Consider the following 19,891-nt stretch of genomic DNA (forward strand, 5'->3'; position numbering starts at 1 on the left):
AAGCTAGCAAGCAGACCTCAGGAGTCTCTCCAGGGAGTCCAGACAGAGGACCAGCAAAGAAAAAGAGCCCTTAAAAAATATGGTGCATTCAGGAAGATGGCTATTCCAGTAGGAATTAATCTCTGACAATCAGGCACACTAAAAATATTGCAAAGATTCCCCCCGCCCCGAGGCTGATCATCTGCTTGCTCTAGTGTAAGGCAGAACTAGCCCCATAGATGTCAGTGGAGCAACACCAAGGGGAAGGGATCTACTCCAGAGCTTCAAAATGCAGCAGAGATGGGAAAGGCAGAGGCACCCATGCATTTCACACTGCTGGAGGGGATGGCCAAATTTAGCCCCATATTTTCATTTTTCACCCTTGCTTTGCCTGCTTATATTTCACCCCATCAAAACCCTGCTAAGGTTAGGGCCCAGGAAACAGCAAACACCTGTTCAACAGCTCCAGCGAAGGGCAACCAAGAAAATGTATCTAAATTTATGAATGCAGAAGAAGCATAGAGCTTTTCCAAATCCTGGTTCACATTAACTCCCTACAGCCATTCAGCTTGTTACTGGAAAGAAGAATGGAGCTCATCCAGATGCACTCCAAATACATGTACATAATCAAAAGTCAAATAGAAGAAAGCTGAAGCAAAAAGCAGCCGAAGTGTTTGCAGCACAAGGTCTTCACCTCCATGGCTGTCGGCTATTGTTATCCTCCCCCCAAAGTGCCTCTGTAAAATATTAAGTAAATAAATCTAGAAATGGCATGGAGTAAGTCATCCAGAACAGCAGTAAAATGCAAAGCATTGATGCTCAGGGAAGAAATTAATTTCCACCATTAACAGATCTAGGGGCACTGGTGACCCAGATCTTCTCTGGAGGTGGTGGCATGGTGAAGAGCTCCCTAATGATGGAGCTTACCTTAAGGCAGATGCCTAATGCTGGTCATCTCTAGGTGCCTGCTTTTTCTCCTTGCACTGTAAAGTGCTTGGACTATGCGGTGTGGTGCCTTAAAAATATGGCACAACCCTGGCCTGCAGCACAGGGCTATGCACCAAACAACAAACAAGAAAAGCAGGAGAGGAAAGGGGGGCAAATGTTATAATCCCCCAAATGACAGAAAGTGATCTTTAGGGCACTGCACTAAGCCCAGGGTCTTGCAGCCCATTCCCACCCAGGAGTCCAGGCTGTCCTGATCTGGCTCGGTTAGCAGTCAATGAGTTATTTAGACACAAGTCTAGGAGCCGTCTCTTGAATCGTTAATGTATTAGCATCAAAAGGAAATACAGGAGCCTTTCTTGCTGCAGGGCACAGCATGTCCAAAAGGGCCTGGTAATGGTGAACCCCTACAGGACTGAGAATATCTCCACATCTATCTTCAGGCTGGGTGAATCCCCACGGAGAGAGCGTGCTGCTCAGGAGCTGCCTGGCAGGACACAGCCTGCTTTGTCCTGCAGCGTGACATCGTCCAGCACTCCCTTCCTATTGTGCTTCCCCCCCCCTTTAATTTCCTGATGATAATTACTGATGCATTTTCCACACCAGCTGAAACAACAAAGTTAGATACTGCATCATTTTAATTTGCTGAAATTTGTCAATGCCTTGCCAAAAACTAACCCTGCTTCTCAAAGCACATGGAAATGTGCAAAATGGGCCATGTTTGCATGGGACTGATTTCTAACCTGTCCAGATGCTGGAAGCTGCTCAGATTTGCAGTGTTGGAGTTGGTCTGTTCCCAACCTCAGCTAAGGTCTGCGAGCAGTGCTCCTCCAGGCTGACACACTGCTGCCTGAAGCATCCTGGAAATCTTATGGGAAGATTATCTGCTAGGATAATGATACAAGGTGCCTGGTGGGTCATGGTAAGTTTGGAGGCTTAGCAGCAGTTGTACAGCCAAGAACAAAAGGAAACCATTGTTCTAATGACTGGGAAAAGATTGAGAAGTTCTTCAAAAAGTGGTCCCCCCCATGCATGATTCTAGGCATGGAGGAACCATGGAAATAAAAGGACTGAGTGTTTTTAACATGGCTAGTGATTTGGGGATTCCCATCTTGAAGTGCCTTGAGGAAGTCTCATTTGCATGATGTTCAGCCTATTTTAGAAACCCTGTCTGTTCTCAAATTGGACATGGGGAAATCTAAAACACACAGATGAGTGATTCTTTGAGAAGCTATCAATGTTATTAATGTTACCAGGTTTTGTGTTAAGACACTGCTAGAGGTGCCCAGAGACAGAAGATTGTAGGCTTTATGTTTCTGTGCACCATTCTCTCTGCCTTGCCTATATGTATGAAAGGCATTTGAATGACATATACAGATACAATTAATTAAATAAAATGTTAGAAATATCTTCATTTTTCTGCAACTCTCACTTAACTTGCAGAACAACTTTTGTACTGGGTAAGCACTCTGAGCCCAAAAAGTTCATGTTTGTTATGTGAATATGGAAAGTGACACACTGATCAACGAGGAGGATGAGCTTTTCATAGAAAAACTACAGTTGGAATATATGTCTGGAGGTTGGTCAGTCCAGTGTTGGTTTAAAGCAGGGCCAGCTTCAAAGTTAGGTTAGGTTGTTTAGGGCCTTGTCGAAGGATGAAAGTCCCAAGGGCTCTCTGTACAACAACTTTCATAATGAATATTTTTTATTGTGTCTTACTGGGTCATCATACTGAAGGATCTCTGTAGGAGCATAAAGATTCCAACTCAGCAAGCCAAGCAGTCCAACCCCAATCACAGGTTGATGGGTCTGATGCCATTTCTGCTTAGTCCAAGCACAAACTGCTCCTGATTCTTGTGGGCACTCAGTGCATATCTCTGATGGCTGAAAAGCAGCTCTGCAAGAAAGGTGTTGGGGGTCCTGGTGGACAAGAGGATAAGCCAGCAATGTGCCCCTGTGGCACAGAAGGCCAACAGCCTCCCAGGCTGCATCAGCAGAACTGTAGGTCAAGGAAATCGATCATTTCTCTCTATTTCAGCACTTTTGAGGTCTTAATTAGACTACCATATCCAGCGTGGGGCTCTCAGCAGAAGGAATTTATTGACAAACTGGAGTGAGTCCAGGGAAGGGCCATCAACATGACCAGGATGTACAAAGAGGACTGAGGGACCCATGTTTGATTAGGCTGCAGAAGAGTAAGAGGGCATCTAATTTCTGCCTATAATACCTTCTGGGAGGTTGTAGAGAAGACGGAGTCAGATTCTTCCCAGAAGTGCACAGCAAAAGAATGAGGGGCAATGAACACAAGTTGCACCTAGGGTAATTCCAAATAGATATTAGGGGGAAAAAAATGCACAAGGAAGATAAGAAAACTTTGGAACAGGTGCCATGAATAGAATAGAATAGAATAGAATAGAATAGAATAGAATAGAATAGAACAGAACAGAACAGAACAGAACAGAACAGAACAGAACAGTTCAGAGGTTTCAAATCTCCATCCATAGAGATATTGCAATTTATTTGGCTGGACCAAATAATATTCTCTGTGGAACCTGATATAATGTCTAAATTGGATCTACCTTAGAAATCACCTTGGCTTTGAGTGAAGGGTTGCACTGGGTGATGTCCAAAGGTTCGTTCCAAAGTGACTTCTTTAATAATTTCATATATTTTCTAGTATGAAGCAGGAAGGCACAGATGGTTATCGCAGGGGTACACAAGACTTGACACTTCTGTAAGACTTCAGTTTCCTACTTTCTGTTTATTACTGTGCACAGTTCAGTGGAGCAAAGTCGCAAAAGGAGGACAAAGAGAAGGATTCAAGGCATTCTCATGCCCCTCCAATTTCACACGTGCTGCATTGCCTGACCTGGTACTTCACTGGGAAACGGGGAGAAGGGACAATCAATTTTCTCCCACGTAGCTGAAATTGAAGCTGTTGCCCCTTGCATGAACCCAGACGGAGCTGGGAAAGGACTGATGTCATCACCCCCACAGAGGAAGGAGAAGCTCTCCCTTAATGGGGAGCTCCCACGCGCGGGCACTGTGAGCCAGCTGCTCGCTCCCAGGCTAATGGCTTTCAGAATAAGAGCAATCACCTCATCCCGTTTGTGGTACCTGGCAGGCATCCCACTCAGCATCAGCAGGCTGGCTTCAACTGGAAAGGGCCTGAGTCATTTTAACTTTGCTGGGTTAGGATGGATTTGGTAATATAGTAATTTGAGTGACCAAAAAAAAAAAAAAAAAAAGGTAGGCGTTAATATTATAAATTGCCTTCTGTTTGTATAAGGCCCTGGGATAGCAAGAGAGAGGCCTAAGGGAGATGAAGTGGAGCAATTTATATTTTCTTCCCACACCTCGTCTGTGTGTGTAGGCATACTGCATCCAGACTCCCATTTACCAATGGACAACGACTTTAACTAGAGCAGCTCAGGCCTGACCTACCTTGCACTGTTTGTGCCTAAGATGTGTTTTTAAATCAATATACCTAAAACAGTGCCAGCTCAGAAGCTAGGATAGTTCAGGCTTCAGGAGGTCTGTTCTTGTCTGAATGGAGCAAAATGAATCAGGACTGCTGCAAGGCATTGCACAATTCTCATTAATCATTTAAAACACAATTTGCATTTAACTCTCCCACTTTTTTTTTTTTTTTTAAGTAGGCAAATAATGAAACATCAGCATGTTATAAAAGAGAGAGCCTGAAGGAAAAACAAAGAACAGGAGGGTGTAAATGAGAGAAGGGCACTTTCTACCTTTCTGATATGGGGAATGGAGGGATATATTAGTATGGGTAAATCGTCTACTTATCCCAACTTCAAATCCATTTATCTCTGACGTTACTCCAAGACAAAGCTAAGTGGGTCCAAGTTGTTCAGCTTCACAAAGGTCCCTAAAACTCATTTGTGACCCTGGCTTGGACTCCCCTTTTCTTTCTGACAGCTACATAAGAAAGCCAGAAACAGTGGCTTGCTTTCCCTGACTCATCACTTGTCTGCTCAAAGGATCAGCAGGATTTATTTCTTTATCTGCTACTGTGGAAACAGTGCCAGCTAGATGCTTTATTTTAGTGGCTTTAGTAAGACTTAAAATCCTATCAGTCCCTCCAGAAACCTCCATCCAGCCCCACAGATGTGCCACGTCACCTGGCCTCCTTTCCATTCAGCCACTGAGTCCCCTTCCACCTGCAGAGAGAGCAACTAATCCAAAGTAAGTTTTTACATCATCTGCTTCATATTATAGGCTTCATCTATCCATCTCCAAGAAAGTTTGAGTTCTTGGTTCTTTCCTTCAAAACTTCCAATCAAAAATGTATCCCCTGGACTCTATTTTTCTGTGTTTCTCTTGCACTGGAAGCTTTTTCAGGTGTCGAGAAGAGCTAGCAGTCTGCTTGTACAGCGTTATATACCTCACCTTCTATGAAATGCCTGAAGCTCCTCTGCTTCTAAACCCTCTTCATGAAAGTGTCTTTGAAAAGGGACGATGCATCCGTTTACAGCAAATGTATTCCCACAAGCCAAGGTCTTACTGACTCTTGTGTCTTCACAGATATGAACGATCTATTGCACACTGCCAAATGTTGCTAGATGGGTGGTTGATACGGAAATACTGCTGCAAAATTTGCTTACAAAAGGGCCATCATTGTGTGAAAAACAACATCAGTAACTTTTTTTTCCCAATCTTTTTCAAATACAAGTGACGATAAGTCCTACTGACTGCAAATAATTAAGTCAACAAACTGCCGACATTTCTGCATGTTGCAAGGGGGACCAGACAAAAGAAGAAAAAGAAAAGAAACTCACAGAAGAACTGGTTATTTTTAATTACTTGGGAAGATCCTGTCCCTGCGGGATGGGCAAACACCCCTTCCAAAGGTTTGAAGCAAAGTCAGCATCAGGCAAGGATGGCACCAATATGCTGCTTGCATCCCTCTGTGCATTTGAGCAATTCTGCTGACAGATGAGCCTCACAAGGCCTGGGAGGCATGCTGTTTCTAACCCCAGCTTTGCTGTTGCCATTTCTCTTTGGTGCTGGAAGAGTTATGTTAACCACCCTAGGAGACAACATCTGTTCTCAGACTACCCTGGTGTTCGCATCCATGGAGAGGAAAAAAAGCTGGTTTTGCCTTATCAGTTGTGCATATAATGGGGAGGATAACAAAAGAGGGACATTGCCAGGATCAGCTAATAACCACGTGGCTCACGGAAACTGAAAGCCTTGCACAACTGATAAAACATCAGTATTGTTTTAGCTAGATTGTAAGAAATTTAATGGAACTCTCTAAATTATATTAATAATCTAAAGCACATGATCCATTTTCTGCACAGAACATTGCTGCAGTCAACAGCTAAATTACTAAAAACAATGGAGACTCACTTTTCCACTCTGACTGCTGTGCTTCTTTTTTTTTCATGCTTATGAGTAAATGCTAAAACTTATCACACATCTGAGTATTGTGTAATAAACACTCTTGTAATCTTAATTGCTTTTCCTCGTAAGAAGGTGAAGGTTAAGTCTGCATTTTCCTAACTGTACTTACCCTGAATATCATCATTGAACGTACAGTATCTGTTGCGGTATTTATTGAGGAGACGAAAAGCATTAGCATTGGCAAAATCTTCAAACTGGATTAGGCAATTCATACCATACCTGAAAGATAAAGGGTAATTTAAAATGGATAAAAATATTTCTACAACACAGAATGATATATACACCTTTTATCAGGACAATGTATCTAGAGACTCAAGTGCTAAGATAATCACAAGCACTGATTCTCAACAGAAATGCATCACATACCATCAAACAGGATCACCTCCTTCCCAAGCTCTGCACATGCAGAAATATGGAGTCTCTAACTAAGAGTAAGTTGTGTTCGTAATGCCTACTCAAGGGACACAAAGGGTTTCCTGATTTATCTGAGTGTGCATATATACACATATGTATATACACATCTTTGTACTATTGTATGACAAATTTTCACGTATATTTACCAATGATATTCTCAAAGCATTGGAGATGCTCTTTTGGAATGGATATTGCAATTGTCATGTTGCAATACAGCAAATCTGACTGCAAAAAAAATCACATCAGTTAAAGTAACATCACCAAATGCCCACTTCAACCATAGGTAAGGGAAAGATGAGAAGAAAACTGCTTGTAGGTTCACATGGACCCAACTACTTCACTGTGTGATTTCATAGCCACATTTGTGTGCTTTGGAAACACATTTCTCTCCAATGAGTTGCTTTGCAGGAAACCAGCATACGAGGACAGCCAGTGACCCGGATAGTCAAAAGGCAGGAAATAACTGCAAACCTTCCATAATTATCCAATAATATCAGAGCAAGTGTATAGTTTCTAAAAAATGGATAATACTCAAGACTGCTCCATAAATATTCCTTTCTTTTACAGAAATGTGATGGACAGTGGGAGAAGCATGGGGAAAGAGTATGGCAAAAATTAGCAACTCCCGTGCTGCAGTCTGGTGGCAGGGCTCTCAATAGCTGCACTGTATTAGAGACATGAGCCTCTCTGAGACTGAAAGCTGTGCAGAGGCAGCATCACCTTACATCCCTCCGATTCAGGCTTTCCTCTTTTGCCACTGAAATCTGAGGTAGGGTACACCCGTGCTTTAATCTATAAAAGAATACTGGATGAAACACGCTCCATTTACAAAACGTGGCTCCTGTCATGAAAAGCTCATGGCATTTGCAGTCTGGGCAGTCAGGCTCACCTGGCAGGGCCCTGAATTTTTAATTCTTATTATTTCCCATTTCAAGTTCATCTATCAGCAAGAAGATGGTGATAAGCACAAGGATTGTGCTCCTTTAATCATCTATCATGAGAAACTCGTGCTTTATAGACACTCTGGTCTCACAAAGGGAAACAGGTCGGCTCTTGCACTTACTTCACCTCCTCTGCATGCTTTTTAGAGAAGTAGCACAGTGATATAATAGATATATTTGACTCTTTAAACAATTTAGATGTAAAAGCTCAGATCCAACTCAACACCTTGCTTCAGTTCAGTTTCCTGTAAGGGGTAACATGCCACAGCAGGAGGTTTTCTTCCCAGTTAACCTGAAATACAATGATGGAGGTCAACTTCAACTTATCTTGTGCAGTCTATGTGCCTTCCTAGTACCTGGGTACCATCAGAGATGGTCTGCCTTGCCCAATATTTTCTTCTGAAAGAGAATACAGTGCAGAGGGGTTAAAAATTACTTTCAAGATGAGTCTGTTTCTGTTGTGTGCTCCTACTTCATGAGGTAGACTTACTCCATGCTCTGCGATGTCAGAGTCCAGCAAACCTTCTCTGGGTAGACAGATGCAAGCATTACTGGTCATACTGGCCAGCAGGGCAGCAACTTTTTGTCTTTTTTTCTGTGCTGGAAGGAGCAACACCAGAGCAATATCCCTGTTGTGGTTACACCACTCCTCCCAGCCTGGATATGTGGGGTTAGGCTTGGATTTTCCAAGGGACCAACAGACTTTACTATTCAGCAGGATCTAGATGCTAAGGTGGAGGAATTCCAGCTTGCCACACTTTAAGAGGGGAAACAAAACTAGGCTTCATGCTATTTCGAAAAAGGGCTGCCAACTGCTCCCACTGGTTTTGTAACTGAGCAGGACAAAGTCTTTCCTGCACTCTGTATGACAGCCCATGTTACATGGCTCAACAACAAGTGGAGTCTATTGAAATTTTTCATATCTACAAGATGCTCTTAAATTGTTCTTGGTGTGCTGCTAACTACAAGTTACACTGAATATTTGAGGGACAGTTTGCTTATACACTTCAAGCCTTCACACTGCAGATTCTGTTAGCTATCAGAGTCATCCAATACCGACATTTCTTTTGAAATGCTAAGCAACACCCTGAAGAGCCATGTATGAAAATTTCCAGATTCTCTGTCTCTGTAAAATCTTGAAAATCAAAAGAACACTTTGAACTCCAAGGAATTTGTGTAAAGAAAGAATACAAAAAGTATCTCAGAAAAAAAAAAAAAAAAAGTTTTCTAATGGATGGTCCTCTTGACCACAATTTTGGATGTGTAAGGAAAGCATGGCTAACAGGGAGATGACACACCACTCAGAACATCTGCTAACATCTCACAGCAAAGAATTAGCAAATCTTGAAGCGACCTCAGTTGCTATAGAAACTAACACCAGTCTTACTATTTATTTGTATCACTGAGGAAGTAAAATTACTGGCTTGGTGAATAAAATCAATGATCTCAACCAGCATGAATGTGTGTGACCAGCTCTCCAAGAGTGTTAAGGGTAGATGGGTGTGTTTCCCTGACTACAGAGTCAAGTCTATAAGAATATTAATCAAAATACTTTTTTTTGTTTGTTTGTTTAGAGCACAGAATCTTTCCTCACTTCACATATGTGGTCTGCAGCATGTGACAGTGCAGAGTAACTTCTATCGTTTTTCTCTTTGATCATTTTTATTAAGCAGAGCACAAGAAAAGCATGGTGGCCCATAAACACTTCATTTCTCTCATGCCTCTCAGTATGATGGGACTGTGTTGGAATGGAAAAACTGCTCATTAAGCTACTTTTTGAAGATTAGTTTCTTTTCCTCTGCTACTGAGCCTCTTTAAAGTGTAAACCACATTTTTGAAATTTATTTTTTAATGTGAGAACTAAAGTTTTCATTAATAAAGATTACAAATTGCTCATGGCAAGACCTGATGCTTTAAATGAAATATTCACAGCTAAATCACAGATTAAAATCTCGGGATGATGTTAAAGTGACAGTCCTTAAGGACTACTCATTTTACTGGGGTTTTGAGAGGATTTCAAAGAAATTGTGCTGCTCCAAGTCACTGAAATTAAACATAAACTGGGCAGTTTACTGAGCCCTGTCTTTGAAATCAACCAGTTCATTTTTACTGCCCTTTCTAACATTACTGCAGTGGCTGTGTGTTCCTTTTTAGGGTGACCTGATAAACCTAAGGATAAATTTAGCAAGGAGAATGAACAAAACAACTGCTGGAGCCATTTGCAATAACATCCTTGGAAGTAGCAACATGATGAGTCAGTTTTACTGCCCATTCTCCACAGCACAGTAACTCAAGATTTGTGTAACCTGTTTTATCCCCCGGGAATTCAGAGAACTCTAAAAGGAGTATTTGGGTAGCATCCAAGAGCAGAACGTAGCCAATTTAGGATTTGGGGATAGAAGTGTTTTAATATGTACCAATGCTAAAAAAAACATCCAGCTTAGGAGTCAATGTGGAGAATAGCTGGTATTGCAAACGGAAAGGGTGGTCAGAGAGCTGCTACTTGTACGGGAATTCAGCCAAGAAAAAGCAGTGCAGACGGATTTCTTTCACTACCTTTACATATCTAAAAGTTCGCTGGGTAATGCTAAGCTAGATAATTCTGTCTGCCTTCACAGAAAACAAAGAATAAGAGGCACATCCAGTAGCAAGCTCTTTGAACTAGTCTAAATGGAAAATAGAAGTAAAAGTTCTGGAGATGCCTCTTTCTCCACATTCTCTGTGAATGCAGTCTAAAACAACCACCTTAAATTTAGGCATCTACCTTTAAACACCTAAATTAGGAGAGATACCCCTCTCCCCATGTTATCTAATCATCACAGCTGCTTAGGAAGATCTTAAATATATGTTATGCACCCTAGGTCACTGTCTTATCATGTTTTCTACTGCAATGCTTTGGTTTCCTTCAAAGCCTCTAATTTATTTCCCAATCTTCTCTAAAGAAATTTCCCTGCTGCATCCCACATGGATAGTATCCAAGTGGTCCTCTACCAGGCGACATGGAAGCACTTCAAGATGGAATGAAATATACTGGTCAGTGTCACTCCTTCATCATATTTTTAAACATGAAAACTGTAATTTAACAAAACTGGTTTTGTAAAGTTATTGTGCTTCACTGAAAGAATTGTAGCTTCTATTAAGAAAACCAAATTGATAATTTCTAGTTGAAGAAATCATTTTTAGTGAGTTGTCTAACCAGTTAAGAAATTTAGCTCTGTTTAACTTGCGAGATCTGATATGAATGCAGCCCCACTTAGCACACACCTACGCATTTACAACATGCTTGCTGTCTATAGGCCAAAGATGCCTCCTTATAGAAAAACTGATTGTAAAGTGAATATTTGAACAGGGATTTCCAGCCCAGGAAAGTCATGGCCAGCTAAGGTTGGCTCCCTTCAATAATTTGATCTTGTCTCTCAGTGACTCATCCCCTCTAGAGCCTCATTTCATCTTCTTGGCATCCTGGACATTAGCATTCAAATACGCTGGATCTAATTGTCTTTATCTGAAAGGAAAGCTCCAGTGGAGACTATCAGCATTTCACATGGACAAGGTACATTGAAACACAGCAAGTTCCTTTGTCGTGTCTGGTTTCTTCCATCTCCCAATTCTTTTCCCCCCACTTTCAGAATACGAAGGTTTTAGTTTTTGACTTTCTGATATTGGAATCACGTCTGTTCTTATGTGCAGATCCCTTGGGATCTCTGCAGCCCTATGTCTCCTAGTGAAACTGGAGCTTTCCACTCAGTTTGAGAAATTCTTATCTTTGCTGTAAGTAATTCTTATCTTATCAGGCTGTGGAAAGAGAAGCTTGGTCAGTTAATTTCTATGCCTTTCTGACAGAGGTGGTTTTGAAGGAATTCAGGCACACTGGATATAAATCAAGAGATACTATAACAGCAAAATGGTTTACTGACACTAAATATCACCCAGGTTGATGTCTTAAGCCCCCTGTTCTGCTACACATTTTTCAGCAAATATGAGATCTTTGGAGTTATAAGTTTCTCAGATAAAACACTCAGCCTAATTCCTCTCTAAAAACAGTTCCTCTCTTCTATCCTCACTCTGTCATGGCTACAATAGCATTAATACTGAAAATGGTAACTGCTGACATTATAAGGTCATTATTTCCTACAGTTACCTTGTCTCCTACCTCACTGTTGGCTGCCAGACCACCTGTGGACCCTGTTCTCTACCCTCCCTGGAATTAATTTAGCCATTTTTTAGAAATGGAAACAAGAAGATGTACTTTGTCAGTTCTTCCTCACTGAAAATAAAAAATAAAAAACTGCAAGTCTTTCACTGTAAATTTTATGATTCTATCTCATTAGTTTGCATATTTTGGGGGTTTGTGCCAGAAATAACTATGACCCAAACTCTGGATTTCACACCCATACCTTGCAAAAAAGCTTCCTGTAACAATAACTTCGCTGAGAAATGGTTTATGGAATGTTCCTATACATTAATTTTAGTCTAATCTCCAAAGCTCACCAAATAGATTTTGCACAAACAAGATTTTTAATGAAATAATATATTATTGATAAAAATTGTGGTATAAGACTGTCACCCTGACAACAAATGAGTTTAGGAGCCAAACACATACAATGGTACAAGTCTGTTGTAAAAATTACCACCTGAAACTCTTTATTATGAAATTATTCCATTTCCTGGAAAGTAAACAAGTATAGGATCCGTGCCTTGTTTATCACTGCACTGTTGTTCTGATACTGTTACTATCCACTTAGAGCTATGCTAACTCAAAAGATGCTGTTAGTAAAGTCTGTATCCCCTGTAGATGATGACACACAGCTCTCTTCGAAAAGCAGAAGTATAGAACACAGGAGTGTGAATCCCAGAAGTGGAAGGCAGATGTTTTCCTGATGATACTGCACTTAGCTTCTTTATTCAAGAGAGTTCTCAATTGCCTGAACAATCTCATTATGCAACTTGCTTCTTTAATTTTCATTTGTATGTACCTCTTCAAGTTCATCCAGCCTCATTATAAACCGTAAGGCCACAAAGTAAAAAAATCATGAGGCTGCAGTTGCAATCTGAGAAGCATCTGAATGAATTGCACAAGTCAAAACTTCCAGGGTGGCCTGAGGGCCTGTGCAGCACGTTTGCCAACCAGTATGAGAAGGGTTTTTTTATTCACTGTGAATAAGGACTATAAAACATTCCTACATGTATATGCATATATATAAAAGGTATTTGCAAGAAGGTCCAGTTCCTTTATGGAAAGAATCACAGGAAGGGCATTCCAAGCCTTGTCTGAATTTATCATTTTATAGCACCACTTCCACTCATTCATGACATAAGGCATTTGCTTCGATGCACTGCAACTCCTACTCAGTCTTGTATGAATCTAGGCAGAAAAGAGCTAAAATGTCATTGCCCTTGTCCTTGACATTTTATTACTGCAGCTTGATGGGCCAAAGTTGTGATTTCCAAGAAAACTGAAATTTTCTGTAAAAGAACCCATCATCATGCTTGGGAAGTAATCAGCAGACAGAACTGGAAAACCAAAGTCCACACAAACAAATTCAACAGCACTAGCACCCAAATCTGGTCAGTGTCCTGAGGCCATTCTTACTGTAAAATTGTTTACCATGACCCTTGGCAGGCTTTTGGGCTGACCAGCACTGTTTTGCCATACAATTCCTGGTCACAGGTTAGGGATGGGTTTAGTCAGGCACCTACTGAAGAAATACCATGCCTGTAGCTTTATAGTGGTAAGAGAGCTAAGCAGCATGGCTACGAGCTGCAAGCACTATGCACCAGAATATGAGCTTTGATGTCTCTTTGTTTTACCAGTAGAGATGCAGATAGCAAAGAAGTAGCTCAGAAGTGGGCAAAGCACTTCCCTCATTCAGCTCCAGCCAGGACTGAGCTCTGCCCCTGGAGAAGACGAAGGAAGTGACTCAAGAATCTGCATTGCCCTTGTGTATGAGTAGGAAGCACCTCTGCACCTCAGCAGTGTTACAGGGGCTTCCCTGAGCATGCCCCAGCAGGGCAGAAACAGGGTCGTGGGCCAGCTTGGGCATCCAGAGAAAAGGCAAGTCATTTTCATAAGGTCTTTGCAAAAGGAGGTTTCACAGAGTGGAAAAAAGCTAGACCTGTCCCATATAATGACAAGGGTGAACCTGACAGAACAAGATAAGCTTTTATCTACATTAGAAATAGAGATGGAACCAGCAGACCTAAATAAGCAAACACTAGTGCTTAGCTAAGAAGAGGCTTAGAAGGAAGAAGTACTTTTATTCATTCCACATAAAGATGGTGCAAAGCCTGACATCATTCTTCCTATCACAGACCCAATTCCTTCTCCCTTCTGAGTATGCTGAGAGTGGCAGCTCTGGAGTGGTTTTGCACTCTTTGCATTAGGTAGGGTAGACAAAAGCATAAGTATGCCCCAGAAGGCTCAGCCTTTTCTAGTGTCATTCATGCCTGGGAAATCTCACTTCAGGATTGCACTGTTTGCATATTTGCATGTGTTTCTGGCCAAGAAGAGGAAACCCAGATAGGTGAAGAGACAACAGAGAGACAGGTTTACTACTTGGAGGCACAGTGCCAGGCAAGTGCACACTGCTGGTTCAGGAGGAGCTCTTCTCTTACAGGATGTAAACAGATGTTATATTTAGTGTCAGAAAAAGCCTTTCATTTTTAAGTCTTTCATATAAGTGAGAGGAAGACAAATTTTCCCTTAAAAAATGACAATGAAAACTAAAATTAAAATAAAAGTTAACCTGATTCTGAAACCATTGAAAAAAAACTTTCAAACCCTCACTTTATAATGTGATATAATTTAATAGCACCATTTATATCTCCCATTAAATAGTTCTGAAAGTGCTAAAGGGAGAAGAGAGACATTAGAAAGCATGATCTGTTTTATTACTTGAAAAGTAATTTGTTTAAACTGAATTGTTTCAAAAAATTGTTTTGAAAAGAAATGACGTGAGTCAGGTTTGTGGATTGCCACGTTAATCACAGCACAGGGAAAGCTTGACCCGAAGATCCACATTAAGAGGTCATGACTGCAGATGTAGCAGTTATGACAGTTGTCAGAGTGAGACAAAAATGCAGTTGATTTTATCCTAGAATGCGAGGTTATGAGCCAACAGATGGGAATTTTGCAAAACCAGATCAACCGCTGCCAACATAAAATTTAGAGCTGTAGTTACTGGGTTTAGAAATTCTGCGCCAGAGAGCTGCATCACAGACCAACAGGAACTATCTCCTTGAGCCGCACAGTACTTCTAACATTGGGTAGGAGTCTCACCAGCTTTCTGCCAACATAAACACAGTCACGCTCTGAGGCAAAGAGCCTGCTGTGGGTTCAGTCAGTGCTAAATCAATGAAAGTGACCCTTGAAACACAAAGATAGCAGGAAATCCCTGAATCTCAGATTACTGGAAGCTGGGGAGTATGCCAAGGATGTACTATTGCATGCATGCCTGTTCTTAGTCATATCCCTGGGCATCTGCTATCAGCTACTGCTAGAGAGAAGATATGGGGCCAGACTGAGCCAAGCTCCATCACAAAGCTCTTGGAAAAATATCTGGAAAAATCATGGTCAACATTCATTATATTCCTTTAAATAACAAAACAAAAACAAAAAACAAAACAAAATAAAATAAAATAAAATAAAATAAAATACCTTTTGCAGAGCATGTCTCAGTTTTCAAGCACTAAGACCACTGCTAATGGCTGCTGTGCCACTCTTGTGCTTTTATGATAAATGACTTCAGGTTCCTTGCACTGGGTCTGAGAAAAGGCTGCAGCTGGAGGTACAAAGCTTCTTGGGGACTGGGCACAAGCAGGGGAAATGACCGTGTTAGTGCTCACCCACAGACGTAGCCCTGAGCTACCTCTGACAGTCAGCAAGGAACAGAGCCTCACCACCTGCCTTACACCCAGACAGATCTTCTCCAGCTATGTCTTTCTAAGCCAGCTGTGGTAAATCTGGCTTAGGTGAAAAATCACAGACAGAACGCCCAGGGCAGAGAGCTTTTCAACGTCTGTAACTGCATTATCCCAAAGGATTTGCAGGCAAGTTGTTAAAGTCTGTTACAGCAAGGTTCCTACAGCAGCATGTTTGGAACTCAACTGTTTCTCAGCAGCAGAAAACCAAGCTAATAAAATCTAAGTATTTTATTTTGGCCAAAGGCAGATCACAGAAGCTGGCTGATGAGTTCATCCCACACCAAGGCAGGACAACAGGGTTGGCTCTTCCCATCACCATCACCTCTCCCTTCTGCATGCTGGCAGAGTTTCCCTGGCCAGATGGACAAGGAGACAGATGGACAAGGAGAGTATCCACTTCCTCCATGAAGTCTGGAGTTGCTCTACACCATCAGCTCTTCCAAGGCGCTGGTGACAGCATGCAGGTCTCCTAGCAGACACACAGATGCTGAGGGGCTTTAGGTGTCACCAATATTACACAAGGGCTTTGTGAAGGCCAGTGGTGCCTTGTCTTTCATGACCAGCACCTGAATAAACAACACGGGTGAACAGGTAGTGGTGATTTTGTTTCTGAAAGATGCTGGTGAATTTGTGATCCAAGTCTCACTGGAGAACTGCTGAAACAGAGGTGGCCTGTGTGGAGCAAGCTTTGCTTGTTGGAAAGCACGTTGACCTGATTCAGTATGTGTGTGGGTAAAAGTACTGGGAAGGGACTGGACAAAGAGAGATCAGGTATAGGACAAACATGGAAAAACAAAGTCAGCAGAGCTATTTTCTCTCCTTCTTCTCCCATTTTGAGAAGCTGAACACTTGATCTCATGTCTTCTGTACTTTGCCATATGGCAGAGGCTGATAAAAGAGAGTGTTTCTGTCTCCCCAGTCACCCTGTTAATAAGTGCTGATGGGAAAGGAAACGGGAGTGAAATTATGACAGTTTAATGAGGCTTCTGCACCATGGTTTGCTGAAGAGTGGAAGTGCCTCTCGCAGCCTCAGGCTGCGTGCTCAGCATCTGTCAGCGAGACACGGGGGCCAGCACTCAAAATTGAGGCTGGAGCCTGGGGATGTCCATCGTCACCTCTGGCTGCTTGGAGCCAGCAAGCTGCACTGTTCCTGTACGATAAGACTACAGAAGCAGTGACTGGTGTAAGGCAGAAAGTCTTACATCAGAGAAGGAATTGGTCTATACCAGTTCCCACATCAGTTAAGGAGAAAAAGAGAAGAAGTAAAGAAATCTCCAGTGGTAGTTTGCTTTGAAAGAGAGTCTGAGGATTAAAGAACACTGTTACTGGAGAGGCTGGGCAGAAGCTCTGCAGAGCACAGAGAGTACGTCCCAGCACAGCAGCAACTCTCATGGCATTTTCATTTCAACCTTAATTTGCTCATATATGCATTCCCCAGAAATTCTGTGGGTTACTCTGATATGATCCTTGTACACATTACATGAATATTATTCCAGACAGAAAAAATGTACCAGTTCAAGAATGAGACTGACTTACCTTTTACCATGGTAACTGAGGAGAAGGAAAACAGAAGTAGTGTATTTTCCCATACAAGCCCTATTACTCATTGTGAGAAAACAGCAATTTGTCAGTCTGTTTCATTCAGTCATGGGCTAGGTTCAATGGGCCAAATTTTGCATGTGGTTGCCTCCCAAGAGGAGCACAATTTGGAGCCCTTATTAGAAAGCTCAGTCATTTTATGCATTTTAGGTGAAAGAGTAATGAATGGAGATTTAGGCACCATGAAAATGCAGAAATTTATCCATGTGCTTCAGGAAGGGCTTTTATTTCTAAAACTGCCCAGAAGCCACACTTTATTTCAACATACTGTAAGCACTAATTCTGAAGTCTCTGATGCTCTCCTTGTTTCATTATTAGGTGGCTATTACGAGACCAGAAGACACTTCTTCTGACTGTAGGAGTCTCCAGCTATAGAAATTCGACATCTGCTTAATATTATTATTCCATTAGAACAGTAACTCTTCAATCCCCTGGCATTCTTGTGGGCTCAGACACATTCCACTTCAGTGACAAATGTCCCTTGAGCCAGCAGTGATTTGGCAGGGTGGGAAGTGCTCATGCAAAGGAACTGATAAATGGTTTCCACGAGAATTTGAAGTGTCCTCAGGAAATAGTCAGAATCTCTGCGTGAACATCAAGCTGAAAAGGAACCCTCCAAACTGCAAGAGATTTGTGGTAATCCAAAAGAGAAGGAGGAAAGATATGATTGAATTCCCAAATAACTGAATTTGTGTGTGACATAGACTTACATGTGAAATCAGAGCAGACCAAAGACCACAGCAGTTTATGCTCGCAGGTTTCCTCACACATGGAACCATGCTACAATACAGAAACACATTTTTGCCCTTCCAAGCAATTTCTCCTCCCTTTTGTAACAAAAGTGAGAGCTCCTACTGGGTTGCATCCAGTCATTCCAGCGGAAACTTGAGTCCAAATGAATCTGTTTCAGATATGTTGGCTGATAGCAGGCTGATAGCAGTAATATTCATCAGCCCAGAGCTCACAAGAGATCACACTCCAACAATGCTTTAAAGTATGATGGCAGTCAAGATGATAGTATAGGTTAATGTCTCCTTTCACATGAGCATCTCCAAATACTTTACAGATGTGAATGGAGAGGTGCAAAGTGGAATTTCCCAGCCCCACTTTGTAGATAACTTTTTGGGTCTTGCTGTGTTCAAACAATTCATTCCAGCTGAGAGAAACAGAAAGGTTGGTATAGCGACCCCAGAAACTTGATTCTCAGTACCCAGAGAAAAGGATTAGATATGACATCGCCTTCTCAAAAGATAGGAGCTCATTGTTTCATGGGTGAGTGTCTTCTCCTTTCAATGTGAAGATTAGTTCTTGTAAACTAAACACAGGAAAGTAACAGCCAACCCCTCTTCTCTAGCAGCAAGCACAGAAAAGGCAAATTGTCTTTCTGACCCTCTCACTGACATCACTGGAGAAGTAGGTGCAACCAACTTAGCATTTAAAATCGCAAGTGTAAATCTCAGAGCCATATTTCTGCTGGCTGAGACCACAAGCTGGGTATTTGTTCCATCATTCCCATTCCATCATCAGCAATGACACTGCAATACCCCTGTGGTCTCCTGGCCAGAAGGAAATGGCACAGTTTCCTTGGTGGATTAATTTTAATTAGTGATTACAATCAAAACAGGAAAAGAAAAAAAAAAGAAAAAAAAAAAAAAAACACAAATCAATTTTGACAACTCTTAAATCTTTTCTACTTCTAGAGCCTCCTGTAATTTCTCAACTGTGTTTTACCAGTTTTCTAGCCTCCAAGATTTTTTCCGCCTGAATACCCCACAAGTTTCTAATGTAAAACTACATTGCAATGAACTGACATTTAAGTCAAGCTTTCTTATCAAATACAAAGAAGGGCAAACTGGATTACATGCACAAAATTCTCTCCCATGCAGTCATCCTTAGGTATTCTGAACCCAACAGGCAGAGCAGTGTTGCTGTGTTTATTCTCACAGATATAGGAGCTACAGCAGGGGTCAATTGGGACTATCTTTGCACAGTATGGGGCACCTGCAGCTGGAAAGGCTGATGTACTAGCCTGCTGTTATATGGGACATGTCTACATCATGCTGTTGAGCAGCGAAGGAGAGATTGCTGTCCTAACAGCAGCATTGCACATGCAGTGTGCTGCACAATGCTGTCTGGAGCTACCACATCAACAGATGCTGAAATTCTCCATGACAAACTCTCAAACTTGGTTCATCAGCTGTGATTCAATCATCCTCAGCATTACAGCCTCTTGTTTCCTACATCCTTCCATGCACAGACAGCTAGGCAGTTGGATTGTATGTGTATATTATATGCTTCTCAGTGGACAGGAAGGTGCTGTCATTAGACACTGGACATTGTGTCTCCTACCTCAAGGGAGACATGATGGCCTCAGTGCGGATGAAACATGTGCCACCCACTCCCTTCCATTTATGTAGGAACACACGCGTGTAGCTGGCTGGAGACACAAGTAAAGATCAAATGCATCTCCTTCAGCTGGCAAGACAAGACCCTACAATATAAGGATGTGCAGCAGCCCATGAATCAGGTGCAGGCTCTGCTCTCTGCCACTCCTTATCAGTGTCATCTTGTCATCTGCTGCTTTAGGAAGGCAGAGGCTGCTCAGGGGCTATGGGTCTTCTGGTCGTTATTATTTTCTGTTTAAAGAGTTGTTCCCACCTTCA

General features: G+C 41.9%; 1 protein-coding gene across 1 annotated transcript in view; it reads right to left on the reverse strand.

Annotated features, from left to right (window-relative positions):
* ME3 (malic enzyme 3) overlaps positions 1 to 19,891 on the reverse strand; it is a 123,082-nt gene that overhangs the window by 8,129 nt on the left and 95,062 nt on the right. Inside the window, exon 7 of the mRNA XM_084282485.1 lies at positions 6,461 to 6,570. Within this exon, the coding sequence (XP_084138611.1) occupies positions 6,461 to 6,570 (110 nt within the window). The remainder of the gene's footprint in view (positions 1 to 6,460; positions 6,571 to 19,891) is intronic.

The sequence above is a fragment of the Netta rufina genome (genome assembly GCF_964035555.1).
Source record: "Netta rufina genome assembly, chromosome: 1".
NCBI classification, from domain to species: domain Eukaryota; kingdom Metazoa; phylum Chordata; class Aves; order Anseriformes; family Anatidae; genus Netta; species Netta rufina.